At 38.3% G+C, this 19,854-nt stretch overlaps 1 protein-coding gene across 6 annotated transcripts in view; it reads left to right on the top strand.

Annotated features, from left to right (window-relative positions):
- epha3 (eph receptor A3) overlaps positions 1-19,854 on the top strand; it is a 97,398-nt gene that overhangs the window by 32,357 nt on the left and 45,187 nt on the right. For all 6 annotated transcript variants that reach the window (XM_063499588.1, XM_063499590.1, XM_063499589.1 and 3 more), the window contains exon 4: positions 18,635-18,790. In XM_063499588.1, the coding sequence (XP_063355658.1) occupies positions 18,635-18,790 (156 nt within the window). The remainder of the gene's footprint in view (positions 1-18,634; positions 18,791-19,854) is intronic.

Raw genomic sequence — 19,854 nt, 5'->3', positions numbered from 1 at the left:
TGATATTCATAATTTGAGTTTGAGCAATGTAATTCAAAAAAGAAAACAAATTAAAACTCTTTTCCTCTTGAGATTGATATATTTATAAGGAAAATGGTCAGTTATTTGTGTTTTTGTCTCAAAAGCTAGAAATAGTCATAAAATTTATAATGATAAGAAATAATCTTACCATTCTGTACTCTGTTATATCTGTGATCATGAAAGTGTCATTTGGGTACGACATGATAAACAATTATTCTGCATTCCTCTCTTGCAAACCTATTCTAGTTTTACAGTAATTGATATTTCAAGTATCATTTTTAAGTTTCCTTCAAGTGTGAAGAATAGCTCATCCTAGCTGGCAGAAAATGCGATCTGGAAGTCTTTCACCTCAAATGCTGTGCTCTTCCCGAGTCTTGCTATCAGCTAGCTTACTGGCTGAGGTTCAGTGTTAATTACGAATGTGCTCAGCTTAACTGAGATACTCAGTAAATTGTCCCCAGGTGGGGAAAGAATAGGCTCTATCGTCATTTCTCATAACTGCAGTTGAGCTAATTATGATGGTGAGTGTGTGCAAGCGGGTTGTGCTGGCAAAGCCTTTTCTGTCATCTGTGTATGTTTAGGGCCACTTGAGAGTGGTAGCTTCTACATGCATTTGTATGTGTATGATTTGGTGTGCACTGTGTGTGTGTATGTCTGTGTATATGTTTATGTATATCTGTTTGGAGGGTGTGTGTGCGAGTGGATATGATGCTTTGAAGCACTTTGTCTTTCTGTGTGTGTGTGTGTGTGTGTGTGTGTGGGTGGGTGGGTGTGTTTGTACATTCAAGCATGGCGAGACTACAATTGGCACATGCTAAAACACGAAACTTCCAAAGCCAACAGTTCTGTTAAGTGAGATGTGCTGTGTTATAATGATGCCATCTATCATTCCTTTCATCTCTCCATTCCTTTATCCCCTCACTCCTCCATCACTGTCTCTGTGGCCTCATTAATTTAGCCCGGACTATTTATGGACCTATAAAAACAATAAGGAAAGAGAGTAAGGGTTTTACTGGCAAAAAAAGATACTTCCAAAGCATGGGAAAGATGAGGAAGCCTGTCAAATTAGATGGAGCATACCACATAATTTTCAGTTAATTGCACTTGACCCTTAACATCTGGTTAACATTGGACAATGGTTACAAATACCCAGTATTCATTTGAAAAATTAAAAGTACTTTAGTCAATATTTCATACAAAAACTAAAATAAATAAATGGGAATTTACTCTGGCTATGCAGACAGATTTTTAGAAAACCAAACACAGACTACAATGCAATAATTTGAGGTTAGAATTCATTAATATTGAAGGTAGCATTGTAGGACAATTAGAGCACATTCTTAAACTTTCACAAACTGTTGAACTGTAAAACTTCATATCAATTTTAATATGAGCAGCCATGCCTCAGGTGGTAGAGCAGGTTATCCTGACATTAGTGGTTTGATCCATGACACTCCACTTAAATGTCTTTGATCAAAACCCTCAACCCCAAATAGCTCATGATGGCAGGAAAGCTCAATCATCTTTAGCATGTCCGTGAAACAAAGTAATTGAGAAGCTATTTTTTACTGTTTGTAAAAAGCACATATTTAAATTGTGTTACTGTGGTCATTTGTGTATGTTTACCCTTACATATACAAGTTTGTACTGGGTGCACTTACTTCACCTCTGTCACAAGTATGATGTAAGTTTAACATGCTATAATTTGTCTTTAGAAGCTGATGCCTCACTTTGTATATTTGCTGCACCCATAACCATATCAACCCAATAGGCCTCTATTGTTTCTTCATGTCTCAAGTTCAATAAACTTCAGCAGTGAGATGTAGAACATCTGCAGCAGCCTTATCTCTGTTTTCCAGCTGAAAAAATAAAGGATTGTTTCAAGAGAACTGTCAACAACAACAGATAGACAAAAGTCTGGTACTGTGCTTCTTGATGATGCCAATCTGGAATTGTGTGATCAAAATAAAAGACATTAGTGTGCGAGTAAGACAGTGTTTAAAATACATCTGGGTTTCTGATTACATGAACATGACTGTTGCTTATTTTTATTTGTAATCTGTCAGTGGAAAGCTGATTGACAGCTGAATTAAATTATATTATAACTCACTGTTAAAAACACAGTATGATCAGAATTAGATATGTGGGGACAAAAATAAGGTCATAGTTAGCCTGGCTGACAACTGTGCAGTTATTCCTTACCCATACCCTGTAGTCCTGGGAATGTTCTCCCTACCATTTGAGGTCCAGTGTCTTTAAACTGCAAGACTTTCTGTCAGCCAGTGAACCTGGGTAACCTGTAGTGACTAACAATGAAGTGTAAAATGCACTAAAGATTAGTCTGTGAGGGATTGTAACATGCTTGCTGGGTCTTTTAAAGCTTAAAAAAATGGGCTTACATGAGAATACATAGAACTAAGGGTAGGCCTAACAGGAGGCCGCTCACATGTACTGTTGTCAGATACACTGGAAGGATGATTTTATGTTTGCTTAAGCAGCAGAGTACTCTGAAGGTTTGAAAGGAGATCTGAGAATATCATCATAACTCAGAAAATCCCTCGTTGGTGCAACTAATCAATTATCTAAAACGAAATAAAGAGTGTGATGAGTTCAGGAGATAACGTGTAAAGATCCTGAAGTTGTTTTCATGTTTCTATGCATTCTGCATCTGCCTGAGATGACAATCGTTTACCAAGTTTCTTTTTAATGATGGATTACCCTGAGTAGCTGTTTTTGGGAAGAGTGGGGTTATCACCCTGCTGTAGAGTGAAATACCATGTGCTCGCCCAGCAGGATAACATTCCTGCTGGCCCCACGATTTCCTCAGGTCATTCATGCAGTTCTCATCCCCACTGTAATGGCATTGTACTGGGGCTCATCTGCCCCACTAGGCCCCCCACGCTTCCCCCTTTGGCCTCCCTGACAGCACTGCCCTTCAGCTGCGTGTCAACCACACCAAGTCCACGATGGTTGATGGGAGATCATTGGGAGAATGGGGTCAAGGATGGGGTTAATATAGCTTTTAGTTAGCTTGAATTATTTTTTTTAAATGTTGTTTACATGCATTTTTTTTTCACCACAAGTATTACTTTCATAAGTTTCTGGCAAAATTTGAATTGCTTATCACAAGTGCATATGAGGCGTGAAGTATAATTCATAAACTAAAACGTGAGGGGAAAAGTTAGTGGCAAAGAAGAAAATCAATTGCCTTAAACTACACTTCGCTCTCGATTTGTCTCTTGATTTCATCTCTGTCTCAGCTTAACATGAAATATATGTATTAAAGTGGCAGGCACATAATAAAGGAAATCCAAACCGCCTGGTATTTTCTGAGTTAAATGCTATTTGATCTCTTTACATACAAAAGATAATTTCATGACGTTGCCTGAGCAAAGCAGAAGAATTCACAGCATCTGCTGCATTGACAAAGTGGATGTGTGGAGTGAAAGCAGAGCAAGAAGAACAACATCTGCCACTACTTATAAATTCAACAACGAGTATGCGTCACACATCTTTTCTCAAAGATTCTCCTTTTTTCCGGCATTGTGTGTGTACAAAGAGGGCTGTTCATCATTATTCAAGGACAGAGCTGATTAAAGGTGATTAAGCCCTTCCCATCCATCACTCTTGCCTTTCAGCCTGTCACTAGCCCCAGTATTAAGGGGGGACACCAGCGTATGTATGTGTGATTGTCTCTGGGTGTGTGAAATGGGGGAAACAGACAATGTCCATCCAGCTATGTGTTTTCCTAAATATTCGCCATTACCCTAATTGCAGGCCATTTCTCAAGTAGAAAGAAACAATATACATGGATCCTTAATAATGTTGCTTAATGCTAAAATAATACACAAAAGGTTTCAAATTGTGGTTTCAGCTTAAATGGCCCATGGAAGCACATTCTTTACAAGACTCTTTAGCAACCCTATGATGAATGTCCTCTTTCTCCCTTGATGAATGATGCCAGTGAGAACCTTTCTGGCTCCTGCCATTCCTCATAATAACAACTTTAAGTAATGCTAACTAATATTTTTAAGAAGGGAAATTTTCAGGAGGAAGGATTAATTAATTGATTTACTGTTGTGGTTTCTGGTTCCTATGGAAAATACAAGAGAATTAGTAATGCCGTCAATTAAATGTTCCACAAACAGTATAGACTGTGGGAAAAGAGGAGCTTAACTAAGTTGATGCTGTCCTTGGCAGATTGTCATTGTATTCATTAATTTCACATAAGGCACTCGGGATAAGACCTTAAAACTGGATTTATTTGTGTCTGCAACATGTAACTGTTCCCATGGCAGGTAAAACTTCTGAAACAGTTTTTAGACTATCATAACGTACTATAAGTTTCGAGCTTTTTGAGATAGAGTGAGGGAAGTTTTACACAGTGTGAAGTTCATTGTTGATTGTGTATATGCATTCATGTACAATATGTTTGTGTCACTAGATTGTATTTGTAGGGATGCAAAAATGATATAAGTGGTGTCTGGAAATGTTGTATTTCTTGTCTCAGTTTCCAGTTCCATCAGCGTGACTAACTGGCGACACAATATACATGATTGAGTTTATCAGTTAGTGTGCAAGGTTTGTATGAATGCCTGTAAGAATGTAGGACCCAGAGCAGAGCATATTTTGTAATTGTCATTTAACATTTGTTTCCCACTGCAATGTGCTGGAGCTTCACAATCTCCCACTAACATTAGCTCTGCAGGGCGCCACATTAGAAATACACTTTTGCTGAACCTGCACTTCTCCAAGTATCTCAGCCTCACTATCACCAAACATCATCTTCTCTGCATCCCAAGGCCACAGAAAGTCACAGAAATAAAAGTTTAGGAAGGCATGATTGTGTCAGTTCTGAATAAATGAAGGTGATAAGCTTTTCAGATTTTTGATTTATTAGCATTGTTTAGGATAACTCTTTAGTCTTGGATACTTTTATACCCATATAAAGCACACATTAATTACATTTGATATAATAATGCTCTATGATACAGCTTACAGTTTTTTTCATTCTGCTTTATCTTCAGTAATCTATGGCTCCGCCTTGGTAATTAAGTCCACATTCCCCATGAACCTACCAGGTATTGCAGCTATATGACAATGACATCATAGTTAAAATATGCTAGTGTAGCTCTTCTTTCATATTTATAAACTGCATATATTGTTCCTCATCCTAAACAGTCTTTGCACGTTTAATAATTAAGGTTTTGCCATTATTTCAATTTATCTTAATTTGTTTCCAGTGCATTGTTTCACAGGGCTTTTATTCATTCCCACAGCAACTGTGATTGTGTGCGGTTTTTCTGTATGCGTGTTCAAGGAGTTTGTTTTAAATGGACTCATGTGAATTCTATCTATGAGTCAGTGCTGACTCATTATCCCAAACCCACTTTGCACACAACATCTTGTTTACACACTCAGCAGGATTTTGTGTCTGTCGTTGTATGTTTGGACATGTGCCTTTAATTTGATTAAAGTGGGTGTGCGCTCATCTGAATACACATGCGCTCATAGGGATTAAATGTCACACACAGTAACACATAGGATGTCGTGTAATCACACCTGAAAATAATTACAAATGTATAAAAATAAGCATTACTCGCTGACATTAACTCACCTTACATGTGTGTACGCTGCGTCAGCCGAGGGTGATGGGAGACTGAGAGTAGGGGCAGAGAGAAGAGCTGGGAAGAAGAGGGTAAGACGAGAGTCCTGATGTGTATTTTGATCGTGCCAGGATGTCTGGCCCTGTCTGTGGTTCACCTGCGCTGGTCTGTCACTCACACAAGCCCACACACGCACACGTAACCTCATAACACTGATAGGAATAGTCAAAGCATAACATAAATACACACATCTCAATCAAAAGTTTCTGTTTCATAGGAAGGTTTTAGAGAGGTTTCTCCTCATTCTGTCTCTCTGTCTTTCTCTCTGTGTGACCCAGTAACCATTGCCCATGAGTTTTTCTCTCTGCCTCCCTCCCGCCGTCTCTCTCTCCCTCTCTCCTCTTTCCTAGCAGCAACACATGGTGGGACACCCGTGGTGAGGTGTGTCATTTGAGGAGTGATTTAGTGCTGTTCTACCCCAACCACTGCTGAGCCACCTGCCCCAGGAATCCTGCTGCATACACACACAGAGACACACATTTATACACAGAAACAAGCATATGATGGACATGTACTAACAAAGTGGTTAAGCACTACCAAAACCTCTAAATGCTCTGGTCTCTACAGCCTGATTAGACCCCATTGTGCTATTTTCACAAATTCTTACATACCAGCTCTGAGTGGATCATGAACTGAGGCATTCTTCTGTGTATTCCCCATTTTTCACTAACTAATTAATCTTTTACAAGGGGACCTGTAAGTGGCCACTGTCCAGTTTCAAAGATGTTGAAACACTGTTCACTAATTATATGGCAACAATTTATTCAAGCTCCTCTAAAAGTAATCCAAAATATGCAACAGCATTAGTATTTGACATTATTTCCTTGAGGAGATGTGTTTTTTTCCATTACAGCAGTATAATACAGTTACTGGCTGTAATGGACAGCATTAAAAAAAGCTGGATTTTGCACATTGTAGGACAGCAGATGTGTTTCTGTTTAGTTACGGTATATAATGGAATAAAGCATAAAACAACACTAATCTGAATGGTCAACACTGTAAGTAGAATGGGCTTCAACGTTGGTATAAAGCTGACAATTTCATTATTATTATGTTTATATGAAACCTTGATTAAATTGCCTGTTATATTCCCTGCTACATATGGGGAATCTTATTGGCCCCCTCACGCCTGCACTGTACAAATACATTCTGACCTTCCTGTCTCTGTCAGAAATTTATGTTGTGTTGTTCACTTTCAAGGTGAGAGCTAATGAGGTATGTGCAACATATCTGATTTAATGTGATTTTGTGAGATAACATTGCAATGCACTAGGGTAATTAAGTCTTTAAAATCAGGTGCATCCTAGCTTTAGATGAAGAACCTTTTTTTTTTACCATCTCTAAATACGTGAAAGCAACAGTTTTCTACTGAATTTAAATTTCAACACACATGGATGTTCATTTTCCTTCCAAAGTCCAAGACATGGCAAAACACACTCTTAGGAAGCATGATCTAAGAAGGCTCTCACTGAAGCCCAAGTGAAAAAACATTTTTAGCTTTACACAGTGGAAACTAAAAGTGGATAAAATTGCTTGAATTATATCCCTGTTTTTACAGTAGTTTATGTTGTTTCTCTTAGTAACAAATGAAAACCAGATGTTGGTGTGTCAGATTACAGAACGCCAGTGTTGTCGCTATTTGTTTTCAGAATGAAAGACTGCATAATTGACACATTATTAAAACAAGAAAGAGTGAATCGACACTAAGTGCTGATCAGTTTTTAAACTTATATGTGTTAATTCGGCAATGAAGCATATCAAAACTGAGAAAGCAACCCCCAGGATTTACCAGTTTCCAATAAATATTTCTCTCTTCTATTTAAATCGTTTCCCAACAACCCCTCGTCAGTACTGGTTACATAGATCCCATTGAGAGTAACACTGTGGGCTATATGAAAACCAGAGTGTCATATTGTCTGAAGTGAGAGGAGCCCAGGGGCTCTTTAGCATATGGCAGCAGCTACATTCTGAGGCTTGTGCCTGAGGTGCCTGTCAGCATAGTCATATGCGATGTGTGTTTATGTGCGTGTATTAGTATGCATCTGTCTGCATGTTTCCTTCAGCTGTTCTCAGGTGTTCTAGCAGTAAAGTGGTCTTTCCTCTAATTCCCCACACACGCACCTCAGCAGGCAGAGTAACATGTCCCCGACTGAGGCTCAGTGTCAGCAATCACATGGATGCCTATTAATCTGAATTACAGTACTGAGGGGACTTCAAACTGGAGTGAGAACGCATGAGCCATATTTATAAGACATCAAATAAATATAGATATAGATGTAATGTTGGGGAAGCCTTTAAAATAAAATTTGTATCATCATGAACAGAATGCCTCTTTGTAATCACTTCCAGTATACAGTGTTATAGTGTAATATGCATCATTATTGTAGTATTTCAATATTGTAGTCTTGTGTGCAGGCAATCATCACATCAATTACTACTAGTTGTTAAAGTATTGCCGACTGAGTGCATTCGGTGAAGTGGGTCACTGTCATTGCACTTTCATTGTGTGTGTGTGTCCAGCAGCAGTGCAGCTGACCTATTTTCTTTTAAAGAAGAGAGCATGTCCTCTGCGGCAATGGTCAATAAAACTGCCCTGTTGGAGCTTAACTCTAAAAACGGGGGGGGGGGCAAACAAGGATTTCTTCCCCTATACACACACACGCATACGCACACACATTATCCATTCTTTGTTATTGTCTTTATCTGTCTGCATCTTAAAAAATAAATTTTTCCTGTTAAGAACCCCCAATACGCATAAAACATACGAAAAAAAATTATCGTTCATTAAAAACAGTTTCCAGTTCTCGTATTCGCTCTTACAGTAAACGATTTCAAATGATAAATATGTTTGGCTTTGAAGTATTTCTTCAGAGAATAACAGCGACACAGAATGTTTGACATGCACTTAAAGAGAGGATGTTGTGAGTTTCATCATCTCGAATAATGGATTGCTTATGCTCAGTACTGTTATTATGAAGTTTTTTTCAATAGCGATATAAAAAAAAACTTTCTGGAAAAATAAACTAGAAAATAAAGCAAGAGATGGGAATCTGTCAACTACAGATCAGTTTCTCATAAACAAGCTTGCAAATAGTAATGCAGTTGCCATTTGTTACTATTGCCATAAATGGGTTTAGGGTACTATAGCCTGGCCAGCTAAATCAACAAGATGACGACATGTGTACATGACTGGTTATCGCTAGTGTTAACAGAAGCACAATAGCCCTGTAAAGGATGAGGGGAGGCAAATGGGTTTAAATGCTGATTGGGTTGACTGCTGTGTTGCCAGGGACTGTAAAAGTGGAATGTCTATATATGTGTGTGCACTTGCATTTGGGCAAGTACGAGGGCAATAACAATCAAACACAGTGACTGCATACAAACAGATAAACACCCCACATGTGTTGAATTTAAAAACAAGGACTGCTTTTTTTGTCTTGTGTGGTGGATAAAGGCAGAAAAGTTAATATGATGATAAAGAGTATGATATCTAGAAATGAGTTACTCACTTTTTATTGACAAGCAACATTTCTGCAGACATCGGGACAATGAAAAAAAAGGGCTTATGTAAAGTGTAGAAATTTCTTTTATGGGATCATTACAAATATAAGACCTAAAATCCATCTGTTAAATGTACACACTTAGTAGGTACACACTTTTTATTATTTGCAGCGAGCAAACTCAGTGATGTAGCATGTAGTTAAATAAATGGTGCACTGAATATAACCTGTATCATAAACGTGTAAACAAGAATTGAATCCAGGTTTTGGGGGGACGCTCAGCACTTTAGCAAAAGTCAACCCCTAAGAAATATTTTGAAAAGGTTTTCTAGAAACAAGCATTAACTATAAAGTAAAATGCCTATATTGTCTGGTAAATGCTCATAAAATGAGCTCAAAAGAGGTAAAAAAAAAAAAAAAAGGGGGGAGTAATTTGCTAATAACATTGTTACCCTAAGTTGTTCAGCTGATATCTGTCCACTCATTTTCAATAATTAGGGAAGGTGAAATCATTCGTGTCTTTGGAAATAGGTTAACCATAATTCATTGTTTATTGATATATAACAAGCATTTCCTTCCTTTAATGCTAGAGATGGAAAATTTAGTCCCCAGGGTCTATGTCTCTCACACTTTTATGCCTCGTAGTATGCGTGGCAGGTACAAATTAAAATCCTGAGCCAGTCGCAGAATAGAGACATCGCAAAATTTTTTCTTGGCAGAAAAACCAAAGTATATAGCAACGAAAAAAAGTGAGCAGAAAACTTGTTTCTTTCTTTCTATCTCTCCTCCTCTTTCTATTTTCTCCACTATCACTCCATCAAGTGCAAGGTTAAACTTCTGCCTCCTTACAGTCACATCACCCCTTTATTATTGAAATTAACATAACCTCACTGTGTGTGTGTGTGTGTGTGTGTGTGTGTGTGTGTGTGTGTGTGTGTGTGTGTGTGTGTGTGTGTGTGTGTGTGGGTGGGTGGGTGTGTGTGTGTGGGTGGGTGGGTGGGTGTGTAGGGGTGTGGGTGTATGAGGGTATGTGTGTGTATGTTTCTGAAGTTTGTTCCGGCTGGTGTGCCGGTTGCCCTGGATTTTCTTACTGACCTGGCTAATCTCTGGAGTGTGGAGTGTGTAGGAAACAGTTATTGCATCCTTGATGGATACAGCAGGGAGTTGATCCATGCCTCTGCATGTGTGGGGTTAGTAGAGTCCTTGCCCTGTTTTGTCCCAGTTTATTGTCCTTCACAGCAGCTTTGCACACATACATACGCACACATGCTATTTTAATAAAAGTGCCCTTGTCAAATCAAATGCAATGTGAAGTAATGTGACTTAGAGTAGCATTCATTGTATTTGCTAATAATAAAATGGAAAAAATAAATTAGCAAGACATTTTAAATTCCTGATGATGGGGAGATTTTTTTGACCTATAAAATTTGCGCAGATATAAACTGTGTTATGATTGTTTGCTAAAAAAGGATAAATTGAATATACAGTGCAAATGTATGAAAAGAACGACAAAAATGTGAAATTTACTATAAATATGAGATTCAAAACATGTCATGTTTTCATCTCAGTGCTTTTCTGATTTAAAAATGCTACGCTGATTTCACCGTGTAGCATCTCAGTAAACAATATATTCTAATTGGCATCTGTTCTGTTGATTTTGATCATTTTCTCTCAAACTGAAGCTTTTGTGAATTTGAATGGGAGAGGGGGGGAAAAAGGCTTGAGTTTCCTCTTTTTATTAAATCAAGAAGATTAGACTGATATATGAAGACCGATACTTGCTCCAATTAAAATCTAATATAGTGCAGTTAGCACACTGCTTGTTTTATGATTACATTACACTAATTAACATGATTTTAATTTGCTGGAATTAATGAAGTTTTATTTCAAAGGCTACATCTGGTGAATCTGCTTTTAGAAAACGCAAAGAATGATCCGTTACTTCACATAAACCCTGTATCATATAATTCGCTTTTATATATATTTAAAACAAGCACATATATAGTATTTGGTTTGTTACTATGATAATGTGCCTTTGAGTATCTAACTTCAAAAATATATGCTTTTTTTGCTTGTGTGTCAAAGTATCAGTAGTATAAACCGTCCCCCTCCTCTTCATCCTTTCTTCAACTCATCCTATCCTCCTCCTCCTCTTCCTCCTTTCATCCTCCTCTATTTCCTTTTGTCCTCCACTTACCCTCTCATCAGGCTGCTTTATTATGCAAATCAGTGTTGGACCGCATCACTTAATTAAGCTTTACTATGCCAGTTTGCGTGTGAAATCTAACACACATGTACAAAGCACACTCTCACGCACAATAACACATACTCATCCTAACTTTTAAACAAACATTAAAGGAACTGGTGGCGGTTGGGAGGTTTAATGATTGGTATTCGGACTCTGAAATCATGCTCACAAACACACAAGCAGTCCCTCTATGCAGCAGAAGCACCTCTTTGAGTGAGCGCAGATAAAAAGACTTGAATAGCAGGGTTTTCCCAAGTCATTAGCCTGCAGTTAGTATCTATACTCCAATCTGGCCCTCTGCTGCTCACCTTGCAATGCCAACTGCTTCATTCCTATTGCTCCTAAAAGTGCTACTTATGAGATTGTGGTGGTAAAACTAAATAGCATGGTCTGAAACTGATGTACCATGTATAGGTGCTCGTGACAGAGCTAGCTCATTAATTAATTTTAGTGAGGAATTTGAACTTAGTCTTAATTAAATACAGCAATACCAAAGTTTTTAGATACAGATTGGTTTATTTACTGGTATTAAAAAGTAGCAAACAAGTATTTATAGTTTAAATCTACAAACTAGCAAAAAAAAAAAAAAAGAGAGAAAATAAGAAACTGTAATAAACTTGTTGTCACTTCTACATCCCCTCTTCTTCTTGCAAGCTATTCTGTGCAAACAAGTGACCCAAACAAAAACAATAAAATGATCAAAAAATATGACCCTGAAAGTTTAGAGCCTAATAAAACCCTTCTTGTTATTTAATTTGCTTCAGTAGCTTTCATCCCATTTACAAAAAACCTGAATTGGAGGCACTGTTAAAATGAATTCTTGCTCCTGACCTTCTGGAGGATTGAAAATGTAGAGAATAACTTCTGCATTGGTCCACAATACTGACTACTGACATCTGAATATATTCTCATATGTCCCTGTAGTGATTAGCAGGGTAAATGACATGATAATTGAACATAAAAGAGATAAAAATGTGTAGTAATTTGCCTTGAGACACAGCCTATCAATTCTGATGATTGTTTTCATTTATATTTCTGACAAAATGAATTAGTTTTATTGGGTTACAGACATATTAACTTCAGCAAATTGATTGCAATTCAGCGTACTGGATATCCATGCTACTCTGTATATCAGAATTCTGAGTTATATATTCATAAATTAGTCTTTCTTACCTCAATAAGACTTTCTAGGGTATATTTTGCAGGTTTTTTTAAGGTAATAAAAATGGCAATATTAGTGTATTGTAGCCGCTTATATCTAACATTTCATGCCAAACTGAAGTGCATTGAAAAAACTTAAGATGGGAAATCATAAAATAACTGCAAAACTGCACTTTGAATATAAAAAAAAGCATGTGTATTTTTATGTGTTAGTCAACAGTTTGCTTAACATGTTTCTACATCAACACCATTATTAGGAAGACAAAAAAATCCCACCAAAATATGCCATGCTTTCATAAAAGACTTTGACCTTTCTGAGATTTCTGTAACTTGTTACTGGTTCTGCCTGAAGCAGGATTTCATGGCAGGGGGCAAGATGTTTACTGTTGCCATGTCTCCAGTAACATTACAAGTGGCTCCGGATAAGACCGCCAGCCAAATGCCTAAGCTGTCAAAGTAAATAACTTTTCTATTTCAAAGAGAGCTATTCCAATTAAGGAAAGAAAGTTGGAGCAAAAGAATGAGAAGGAAAAGCCGCAGAAAAGAACTCAAGGAGGGAGTGCAAGATGAAGGGGAGGCGGACATGGAGGGAAATGGAAGAGGAGGAGAGAAAGAGTGAAAGTCATTGCAATCTTATTGGAGTGAAAAAGAGAGGTGGTTTGGAAACAGGAAATCAATTGTTGGGCCTGCGTTTTGGTTTGGCTCTGTTTGCAGCTAGACTTAACCTTGAAGTGTGTGAATGGGAGAAAGCACTAGGCTGGGATCAAGACTGAAGCCTGATGAAATGATAGGGAGTCAAGGGCAGAGCACTTTCCCACTTTCCCACTGTAAATTGATTGGTGTAACACCAATCAATTTGCAAGTTATGTTCAGGGGTTAAGACACTGATCATGTGACAAGTAACATTCTGAATGTCATCACATTTTGATAAAATTATCACAAGGTAGTTTAATAAAATGAGCTTAATATCTTTTAATAGTGTAGTGATTTGGATTTTCCCAGTTCTTTACCTTGTTGCTGAGTTTTGGCAACCTTTCACAAACAGACTGCAGGTTCCACTTGAAAGCTGTATATCACAGATTTTCTACAAAAAAAAGTGAAACAGTATCAGCGTAACAGGATTTTTCTTCTCCTCGAGTGTCTTTAATGAAAGGTGATAAAAACATTGACCGGAAGTCTTGTACAAAATGAGACCTTCCATCCTAAACAGCAGTCAAATCATGTAGAATTGTTGAAGTACTGGACTGGACACCAAATTGTTGTTAATAATGATCACTACTGGTAATGGTCACTACAAGTAAAAAACAAGGAACTAGACCCACAGTCCAAAGACATGTAGTTAGTGGGGATAGGTTAACTGGAAATTCTAAATTGCCCATAGGTGTGAATGTGGGAGTGAATGTGAGCGTGAATGGTTGTCTGTGTCTATGTGTTAGCCCTGTGACAGACTGGCGACCTGTCCAGGGTGTAGCGGAAGTGGATGGATGGATGATGGCTAAACCATCTAGTACAGCAGTCCCCAACCTTTTTTCACGGACCAGTTTATGTCCGGCAATATTTTCACGGACCGGCCTTGCGGATAAATACAACAAAATAAAACCAATACTTGTACCAAATAAAAAGAAGATCTAACACACAGGAAAAGACCCAGGGAAACCGAGTTAACGATGAAAACGATAAAAAAAAAATAACACTAAAAACAGATAAAAACCCTGAAAACCATAAATTTCACACCCGAGCCTCACCCCAGGGGTTGGGGACCGCTGATCTAGCACTTATGCTAATTATTGGAAAGGAAGCCCCTTCTTGTTTGCAGTGGTCATGGATATGTTGATAAATGAGGTCAGGCAGGAGACTCCATGGACTGTGATGTTCGCAGACAACACTATGACCTGTAGTGAGTGTGAAGCGCAGGTGAAAGGGAGCCTGAACAGGTGGAGGTATGCTCTGGAATGAAAGTCAGTAGAAGTAATGCAGAAATCATGTGTGTGAATGAGATGAAGAGTGGTGTAACAGTGAAGATCCAAGAAATAGAGGTATTAAATGTACAGAAGATGAGATTAGATACCCAATGTCAACCAAATTTAAAGCAATGGACAATGCACAAGAAAGGTGAAGAAGAGAGTGGAATGGCTGGAGGTGAGTGTCAGAGGAAGTTTGTGTCAGAAGAACACCTGCAAGAGTGAAAGGGAAGGTTTACAAGATAATAGTTAGACCTGCTGTGATGTATGGTTTGGAAATGATGGCTTTAACAAGAAGACAGGAGGCTGAATCGTAGGGTAGCTGAGTTAAAAATGTTAAGGTTTTCATTGGAAGAGACCGGGATGGAAAAAAATTAGAAATGAGCATGTCAGAGGCACAGCTCAGGTTGAGCATTTTGAGACAGAGTTAGACAGGAAAGGCTGAGATGATATATTCGACAAACGATGTTGAAGATGTAGGCAGGACAAAAAGAGGAAGACCACAGAGAAGATTCATGGATTTAGTGAAGGAGGACATGCAGAGGGTTTGTATTACAGAGGAGGATGCTAGGGATAGGGTGAGATGGAGGCAGATGATCCGCTGTGGCGACCCCTAAAGGGACCAACTGAAACAAGAAGAGGAATATTGATTGAGCAGAATGCATTCCCAGTTATTTTTCAACCACCGTGTCATGTGGCTTCTGCAGCTGTGTATGTGTACATGTGTGTACATGTGTGTACTTCTGTGCGTGTATAACTGCTGTTTCAAAGTGTGTAAAAGGATTGTTCCATCTGCTGATATGTAGAAAGTAAAAAGACATCATGTTATACCTTTATGTGTGTGTGAGCATTTAAGACCATCAGTTGAATGGCTGTTTATATGGTTAAAGAAACGAGTACTTGTAGGAATAGTGACAGAGCCTTTGCATGCTATTGACTGCGAATAAATAAAAGATAATTAATGGTGGAAAACCTTCATATTTTTCTCTGAATGTCAGTGTAACACTTCCTGATTGGATGAGGAGTTAATCCCCTGGGTACAAATATGATTTTACCATCAGTCTCTTTTAGAGCGGCTTTTTATTCTGGCAGACCTGTATTATCCGTTTCCAGCAGTTGTAAAAATATGGTTGTGGTCATGAAAAAATCTGTACACTGACACATGAAAAATCTCATACTGTAAGTAGAGCTTTAGTTCTCTAAGATTCTCTCTGTATCCAATAAGTTTCATAGATGTGTTGAAAAGTCTTCAGTGTTGACTCGCCAGAGTCATTTAGTATGCCCTGCAATGGACTGGCCACCTTTACACGCTATGCCCCGCCTCTGGCCCTGTGACGAATGGGATAATGACACTGTAGCAGTTAAGAAAATGAATAAATGGATGGAAGATGTGAAGTTCATTTAGTAGGTGCAGAGGTTAATAAAGCTACTCAGTAATTTAATTTTAGTTCCACAAATTTATGAAATTTATAAATGAGCTCAAGTACTTAAGATGTGTATTAATCTATAGCTGGAAATAGTCCAAGCTAATTTGCAATGGCTTATTGTGCGAGCAAGCTTTGCTTAAAAAAAAATAATAAATACATGTATATATACATGCCTTTTTCGTCTATTTCTAACATGTATGCAGGGGGAAAAACAACTTGATTTACATTCTCTGGCAATATCCATGCAAAACTCTAAGCTATGATATAAATGACTTGGAAAAAAATCTGCCACATGTGAAAAATAACTTCTCCTATGAATATGCATGTGTCTGCATAAGTGATTTGTTTCTACCCTTGAGTGAAGTTGGTATAATACAGTACCTAAAAGAAAACAGATCTACTTGGACTTGAGCCCAGTGACTTAGCTGGCCAGTATATATGGTAAATGCATCTTTGTTTGGTGTTATCCAGTGGTGAATTGTTAGTGGCATACATACTCTATCAAAGTCTGCTCATGGCTAGACTAATCAGTCTCTCCCGCTAGTATGAGACTAATGCATTTTAACTCTTGCCTATTATCTATAATTCTCTTTTATATTCCACAATTCTGTTAACCCAGCAATTTCCTCTGCTTCTGTTATACGATTGGCTGTCAGGTGTAATTTCCTGGCGTGTCTTCCAATCAGGGTGGTCTGTTTTCTGTGTGTCAGCAAGTGTTGGGGTTGCCCTTCCATCAGTAGGATCATACTGGGGTGTTTGAATCAGCTTCACATTATATTACTCTCTCACACAAGCATGCATGTACCCTCTCTTACAGACTACCACATTGTGGAGGAGAGGTAGTATTTAGTGCAGCACAGGGACCTTGGTGTGGCAGTGTCAGTGATGGATATGGCAGTAGGATCAGCAGTGTTGGCTTTTGCAGAAGTGTGTTGTCCACCACTGGGATCTGTCAGATCTGTTCTGCTGAGCCCACACATTCTGCTGGCTGGCTGCTATTGCTGCTAGCTATTTCTTTAATCGTTTGTGTGTGTGTGTGTGTGTGTGTGTGTGTGTGTGTGTGTGTGTGTGTGTGTGTGAGAGAGAGAGAGAGAGAGACAGAGAGAGAGAGAGAGAGAGACAGAGCGCAAGCTTGTCTGAGTATGTGCACAACACTGGGTTTACAAGGAGCATATATTACAACTGCAATTGGTTATAAATCCAGCAGAAAATAAAAAAGGTCATCAAATACACCTTAATGGCCATAAAAAGACAAACACAGTAGCTGTTGGTTTAAACTTTTTCATAAAAAGTGAAAAATGCACAAAATAAACATTTAAACCTGATTACTTCCTTGCCTCGATCTTTCTGCACATGGACTCAGTCTTGGAATACATTATGCTCTTTTTTTCCTTCTAAACAAAGAAGACTTGCAAACTGAAATTGTCCTCTGAGACCTTGTTTTTTTATTTTTAATTTATAAGCTGTAAGAGATGAAGAATTAAAAGCAGTACTACGCTAAACAGACGATAAATATCTGTCTTCAAAGAGCTGGTGAAACACACGCCTAAGAGATCCATCCATAAAAGCATGCCATAAAGACACACCTATGAGCTGCCATAAGTAAAAATCGTACTATATTAACATTATATTAGACACATCCCAGCTAGACAGCTTATGCACACTTAGCTGAATTGATTTAATAATCACTTTGACTTTGACTTGCATATGTTTAAGAAAATGGATAGATGGATAGGACATTCATACAGTATTCCAATTCTAAGATATAAAATTTCTGCCATTTTTGTGGCAGGAACTGGAGGAATGGTTATAGGAGCTTGAATTTCCAGTTACTGTGTTTCGGCAGTGGAGATACCGCTCATGCTTGGAAATACAGTACTGTTGATGGTGAACTCTAAATGCAGTTGACCATCATGGAAAGAGACAGTTTGTATGCCTAAATGCTTTTTATCTCACTATAACTCTGGATAAGTTGACAGAGGTTTGAACCTTTGGTGGTGGGAGAAAAAGGGAGCACTGAATAAAGTAGAGTGGAACTAAATATGTAGAGAAAGGAAGAAGAACAGAAAAACACAAGGGAAAGTCTTTTTTTTAATCTTCCCCCCTTGATCTTCCATCCTACACAGAGAAACAGACACACATACAGTCTACTTTCACATGCAATATACTTTACACAGGTAGAGTGTCACCCTACTTGCACAGATTGCAACAGATTAGTGGTGAGTAGGAGTTAAAAGAGCTGCTGAGTGCACATTTAATACCACAGATATTTAAAGAGAACATCCCTTTTATCTGAGGGGACAATCTGCATTATTCATGTTGTGCCCTCTGAGAGTTGAAGGGAGGAGGAAATAGATGCAAAGACATTTCAGAGAATTATTGTTTTTACTAGCAACCAATGGATTCCTGTTACATTAACAGCAGATATACATTCTGTCTCCTTCCAGCACTTTGTTGGTGTCAGTGTGTCTGTGTGTTTGTGTGTGTGTGTGAGAGAGACAAAGAGAGTGCATTAAACATGTCCAATCTTTCATTTTTTGACTTGCAATTGTTGAAGGTGCTCTGAAGAAGAATGCAGCTATTACATAGCTGCCAATGTGCTGGTTCAGCACGATGCTCATGTATCTGTCTGTGTTGTTTTTGTTTTCAGTGTGCAGGGCAGGCTTCTACAAATCTACTCTCGGGAATATGGAGTGCTCAAAGTGTCCACCTCATAGTTTCTCTCACCATGAGGGGTCTCTGCACTGTGGCTGTGAGAAAAACTACTTCCGTGCTGAGGGAGACCCTGCTTCTATGGCCTGTACTCGTAAGTGTGCATTTTTCCCCTCAGTGTAAATAGCACTAATATTTCCTGGTGACCTATCACATAGTGAGTCAGTGAGTCTCATATGTTGCAGTGTGTATTTTGTGTCACTAATATAAAGGTTTCCAGACATTTTAAACAACTTATTGTTTTGCAGTCGTCTATGTTTGCCCATGAAAATAAACACCTTCAGCACAACATTGGAATTCCACAGATAACACACTGGGAAAACAGTGAATAAGTGGACACAGGAAGATAAAAATCCCTCATTTTTTTAAAAGGTCACATTTTCTACCACCTTTTGCACTTCCTGTGTGAATCTCTTTGCCTCCATCTCATGCAAATGGATTGCAGATGGAGACGACTCCTGCAAGTATTCAAAAATGCATTCTCTCTAAACCAATAAATCACTGCATTCCCTGATGTTAGGTTATTGATACATCCGTTACTAACGGGGCTAGGAAGAAAAAAAAACTGTGTGGGGAATGGTGGAAAATATAAATCAACGCCCGCAGCCACAGACAGAATGCTAATTAGAACGACAATCACAGCAGGTCCCTGTTGTGATTATCTCAACATCATCTTGTCAACTACGCAAATTTCATCTCATTGGGACAAACTGAGCAACGCTAGAGCTGAAAATGAATAGATAAGTTGTTAGGAGATAATGATCGTGATTATCTCAGGAGAGGTCTTTTACTGTTAGCGGTGTGATAAAGGTTGTTTCAAGCTGACTTTGGAAATTTGTTGGCAAGAAAATTTCAAAGGTCAGAGGGAAGGTTGAAGAAAAGGAGAAAATGTTTCTATTTTGTTCTTCATTCAGTATGAAACATTGCATTATTGCTATTATTAAAATGTAACAATGCAGTCCCTCCATGTCGCACAGTACCACTTACATATGACATTAAAAAATTACAGTACGTTGCTGTTCATCTTGCTGGTTATTGCAGTTAACTTGACTTTTCCACAACCGTGTTGTAATGTTGACCGACTAATAATTAAAGATTAGGGCCACTTTTTCCTGCTTTAGCTGGCCACTTCACACATTAGGGTTAGGCGTTTTGTAC

The sequence above is a fragment of the Pelmatolapia mariae genome, linkage group LG16_19 (genome assembly GCF_036321145.2).
Source record: "Pelmatolapia mariae isolate MD_Pm_ZW linkage group LG16_19, Pm_UMD_F_2, whole genome shotgun sequence".
In the NCBI taxonomy this organism is placed as follows: domain Eukaryota; kingdom Metazoa; phylum Chordata; class Actinopteri; order Cichliformes; family Cichlidae; genus Pelmatolapia; species Pelmatolapia mariae.
The sequence above is the reverse complement of the archived record's forward strand: the minus strand, read 5'-3'. Positions and strand labels throughout refer to the sequence as shown.